Here is a 4,809-nt window from a genome sequence, read left to right as displayed (position 1 = left end):
AGACACTCCAGAAGAGGGCGTCAGATCTTGTTAAGGATGGTTGTGAGCCACCATGTGGTTGCTGGGATTTGAACTCTGCACCTTTGGAAGAGCAGTCAGGTGCTCTTACCCGCTGAGCCATCTCACCAGCCCCCAAAGTATGTTATTTATTAAACTCACCATCTTAAAAATTCGTTTTAAGAAGCAGGGTACAGCTGGCTCTCATGTCCTTAATCCTAACACTAGAGGGACAGAGAGAGGAGGAGCTCTGTAAATTCAAGGTCAGCCTGGTCTACATCACAAGCTCAGGACAGCAAAGGCTATTATATAGTGAGACCCTGTCTCTAAAACTCAAGGAACAAGACAAAACAAAACACAAAGAAGCACGGTGTATTCTCTGAGGTTGGTAGCTGTCTCAGGTGGGTGGGGCAGGCAGAGCTTTCTGTTATATGGAAGTGGTGTACACATGGCAGCCTGGGTCCCTAAGATAGGATTTTCAATACTATATTTAATGAAATGCCTCTTGTGTTAGAGATGGTCCACAGCAGAAGACCTGGGCACAGTAGGAGTGGGGGTCAGTGTTCCCCCTCAGCAGTTTTTCGTGTGCCTCCAACCTTTGCTTCTCACACTCAGCAGTAGCTGTGTGGAGCCGCTGTCTTAGGCTGTGCACAGCCTGCTCCTACTTCCTGGAATGCTAGTCAAGGCTTCCTTCTCAGCCCTTTGACGCACTTCCATGCCTTCACTTTTGGGTTAAATGTAACTTATTTCGGAAAGCTTCCTATGAGCCCCCTCCTCTAACCTGCGTCCCTGTTTCTGACCCCAGCACAGGTTTAGCTACTCCGTGCTCTCTGGGTCCCTTCAGTTCTTTATAATGCTCACCATCATTGCATACCTGGGTGCTTTCTTTCAGCTTGGTGAGTAGAGAGCCTTGTTTGGAGTAATCGCCTCTGCCGCAGTGCCGTGATATGTGATAAGTGATGTTTATCATACAACTCTCTTGAATATTTGATTTCACTCGGCTCTCCAGACTCTGGTTGGCATTTCTTAACCCTAGGTCTTTAATTAGTACAGCGTGGTCATAGCCTGGCTACCACATGGCAGTAAGGGCTGAATAAGGGACTGAGTTCCTGCTGATGTTCAAGGTTCTTAAGTTCTTCCATTTTAGGATGAGTCCCTATCCTGTGTCTGCAGTGCTTCCTAAGGAAACAGGCACAGACGTCTCTCAGGTGGCAAGGAGTCCCTGTGGCTGACTCCAGTTCTCAGTGTCGAGCCCAGTGAGTCCAGTGGACTCTGGCAGCACACAGTCATTCACAAGACTCCATGGCGAGACCAGGGCCACAACCACTCACAGCAGCTTCCTTCTGCTTTAGGCCTTCCGACTGTCCTGGGTTCAGTGGCTGGGTGGTTTTGTTTGTTTGTTTGTTTAAATTTCTTATTTGTAAAATTTAATGTGAAGAGCTTTTATATGAGGACTCAGAATATTTAGGTGAGTTCAAAAATGAAGATGTATATATATTGTTTAATTAAGCAGTGAGTCTTTTTTTTTTTTTTTTTTTTTTTTTTTTTTTTTTTTTTTTTTTTTTTTTTTTTTTTTTTTTTTTTTTTTTTTTTTTTTTTTTTTTTTTTGGTTTTTCAAGACAGGGTTTCTCTGTGTAGCCCTGGCTGTCCTGGAACTCACTTTGTAGACCACGCTGGCCTCGAACTCAGAAATCTGCCTGCCTCTGCCTCCCGAGTGCTGGGATTAAAGGTGTGCGCCACCACTGCCCGGCTAAGCAGTGAGTCTTAAGGCAGGAGAGATGGCTCAGTGATTAATAGCACTTGTTGCTCTTACAGAGGAACCGAGTTCCTAGCTGGGTATGGTGGCACATGCCGGGCCAGCCTGGTCTCCATAGCAAGTTCTAGGACAGCCAGAGCTGCACCTGATCTGAAAAACCGAGAAGAGCCAGGTTCAGTTGACAGCGCCAGTGTGGTAGCTCGCGACGACCGTCTGTCACTCTGGTTCCTAGGGGCTGACACCTTCCCTGACTTCTCTGTCTCTGCACTGCAGATGATGCATACATGCCAAGAGCATAAATAGTAAGCAATTAGTCTCTACTGGTTTTCTAAGAAAGCTGAGTTTTTATGTATTGGTGGTTCACGGACGGCTGGAAAAGAGAAGACAGGCTTTCTAATATAGTGAGCCTGTTTCTAATGCTTGGGTTCTTTTTTTGCAGTTCAAGCGATACGTCAGTAAACTTCGGAGCAAAAGTACAGTCTTCAAAAAGAAGCATCAGATCATAGCTGAATTTAAGGCTGAGTTCGGCCTCTTGCAGAGGACAGAAGAACTTCTGAGGCAGCGTCAGGAGGCCATTCAGCACCAACTGGTAATCCAGCCTTCTCGTGGCTGCTAAAAATACAGACGTCAGGAGGCTTGCTTTATGGCTTGTAGCTTTATGCTGAGGTCATTGTTTTCACTGGAAAAATCATCCAATTATTAACTTTCTTTGATTAATTTCAGAGATGTCATATAAGCTGATTCATTTATTTTTTTTTTTAAATACAGCAGTAAGCACTGCCTTTTAAAAAATATGTGTGCCTACTTTGGGGTTATTAATAGAAGTTGGAAGTCCAAGTGGATTTTTCTTTTGGTTAGCTAGTTAATATGAGTAAAATTATCATTCCAAGCGGGTGACTGTAAAACATTTATTTATCATGGCTTACACACGTGCTCCCAAAGAGCTTTGGAAAGAAATATCCAGGGAAGGTACTGTGTAGAGTTTGCTTGTGGACTTGTTCCGTGTGTGTGTGTGTGTGTGTGTGTGTGTGTGTGTGTGTGTGTGTACGCGCGCGCATGTGCGTGCGTGCTTTGGTTGGCACGTGATAGCTGAAGCATTGCTGTTGAGCCACTCTGATCTCCAGGTCCTTGCAACTCTCTTGGTGTGACATTTTCCCTCCTTTTCCCCATGGGGGAAGCTGTTTCATCAGAATGCTGCTGTGAACGGCAATCCTGGTTGAGGTCAAGGGCATTTCATATGTTGCAGTTGGACAATATGAACTTTTCAGTGTTGTGATAATGAGCAGTCTGTCTGAAGAGATTTTAAAACTAAAATTTACTGTGAACCAAACATGGATCCTAATGACAGTAGTTTGAAAACTGATAATACCTGCATTATTGTTTAGACGATTTCCTAATTCCCACTTGGATCCCTTAGCCTTGACTTAAAAATCAGACACTGGGGGCTTTTCAGTTTCCTCTTGTGCTGTGGACATGTGATTCCATGTGGCTGCATGGGTTGTCAGTGTGTCTCCTCCCTCTCACTTGGGCTCCTGGGACATCCGTGTTAGTCCTAGCTGCCGCTCCCCCTGTTCCTCTGTTATTGGTGTTACACTTGTTTGTTTATTGTCGTGCCACGTGCATGTGTGGATGTCAGAAGACGATCTGTAGGAGTCTGTCCTCTCCTTCCACCACATGGGCCCCAGGGATCAGACTCACGACATCAGGTTCTGCAGCAAGTGTCCTTCCCTGAACCACCTCATTGTCCTGCTCTTTTTTTTTTTTTTTTTTTTAAATTATATGTATCACTTTTTTGTTTTGTTTTTTTTTAAATTAATTATGTGTATCACTTTTTTGTTTTTTAATTTCTCAGTATTGTTTCTCACAGTGCTTTATTGTCTTGTCCTTTGTACTTTCTTTTGTTCTTAGATTGATTTATTTTTATATATATAAGCATATCCTGCATGTATGTGTGTGTGCCCCATGTGTCCCTGGTGCTCACGGAGGTCAGGAAAGGTAATCAGATCTCTTTGAACTAGAGTTAAAGATGGTTGTGAGCTGCCTTGTGGGTGCTGGACCAAACCTGTGTCCTCTGTAAGAGCAACAAATGCTCTTAACTGAGCCAACTTTCTAGGCCTGTTTTTCTGCCTTCTAGTTCATTAATGTGTGTGTGTGTGTGTGTGTGTGTGTGTGTGTGTGTGTGTCTGTTGTTTATGTATGTTTGCCAGTTTGCTGTTTAAAACATTTATAAAGTTCTTAATCTCAGTTCTTTTGTTTCTCCATCTTTGATTTTCCTGTTTATTTCTGTTTTATAGCTCCTAGTTTGTGGTTTCAAAGTTCCTGTCTACTAAGTTTATATGACACCCACTTCTCTTCTCTATTTTTTTTCATGTTTTTGGGGGGCTTTGTCCTGTTTCTTTATCCATAATATTGATTGGATGTCAGAAATTATGTGTAATTATAGTTTTGTGGTCCTACCTATATTAATATTCCTTCCAAAGGAGAATTTAACTTTTTTTCCTGAAGATTCTTTAATCCAATTGATGGATAATATTAGAGCTAATATTCTTCTAGTTTTTATTTACTCATAAGGACAGTCCTTATACCACAAGCAGAGACTTTATTCCTTGGAATTTGTTGTTACTATTGGACCTGGGTCTGGCTGTTAGGTTATCCCTATTACCTCTAAGATGCAGCCCTCTGAGGCATTAGCTAGAAGCTGGGGCATTTACCAGGGGGATTATATGTTGACAGGTGTTGAGTTCTACCTCTGTATCATAGTACCATGGAAATGCTGAAATCTGTGTCTGTCTCTTAAGCAGTCATATCCCAGTTCCACTCAGTCTGAGTGTCGTCCTCCTCAGTGCACATCAGTCTGAGTGTTGTCCTCCTCAGTGCACATCACTCTCTGAGTGTTTTCCTCCTCAGTGCACATCAGTCTGAGTGTCGTCCTCCTCAGTGCACATCAGTCTCTGAGTGTTTTCCTCCTCAGTGCACATCAGTCTGAGTGTTGTCCTTCTCAGTGCACATCAGTCTCTGAGTGTCGTCCTCCTCAGTGCACATCAGTCTGAGTGTCG

General features: G+C 43.3%; 1 protein-coding gene across 3 annotated transcripts in view; it reads left to right on the top strand.

Moving 5' to 3' along the window:
- Ift81 (intraflagellar transport 81) overlaps nt 1-4,809 on the top strand; it is an 80,507-nt gene that overhangs the window by 41,182 nt on the left and 34,516 nt on the right. For all 3 annotated transcript variants that reach the window (XM_029533737.1, XM_029533736.1, XM_021222669.2), the window contains exon 12: nt 2,193-2,342. In XM_029533737.1, the coding sequence (XP_029389597.1) occupies nt 2,193-2,342 (150 nt within the window). The remainder of the gene's footprint in view (nt 1-2,192; nt 2,343-4,809) is intronic.

Source organism: Mus pahari, chromosome 23, assembly GCF_900095145.1.
Source record: "Mus pahari chromosome 23, PAHARI_EIJ_v1.1, whole genome shotgun sequence".
Taxonomy (NCBI): Eukaryota; Metazoa; Chordata; class Mammalia; order Rodentia; family Muridae; genus Mus; species Mus pahari.
Note: the sequence above shows the minus strand (reverse complement) of the source record. Positions and strands in the feature narration are given on the sequence as shown.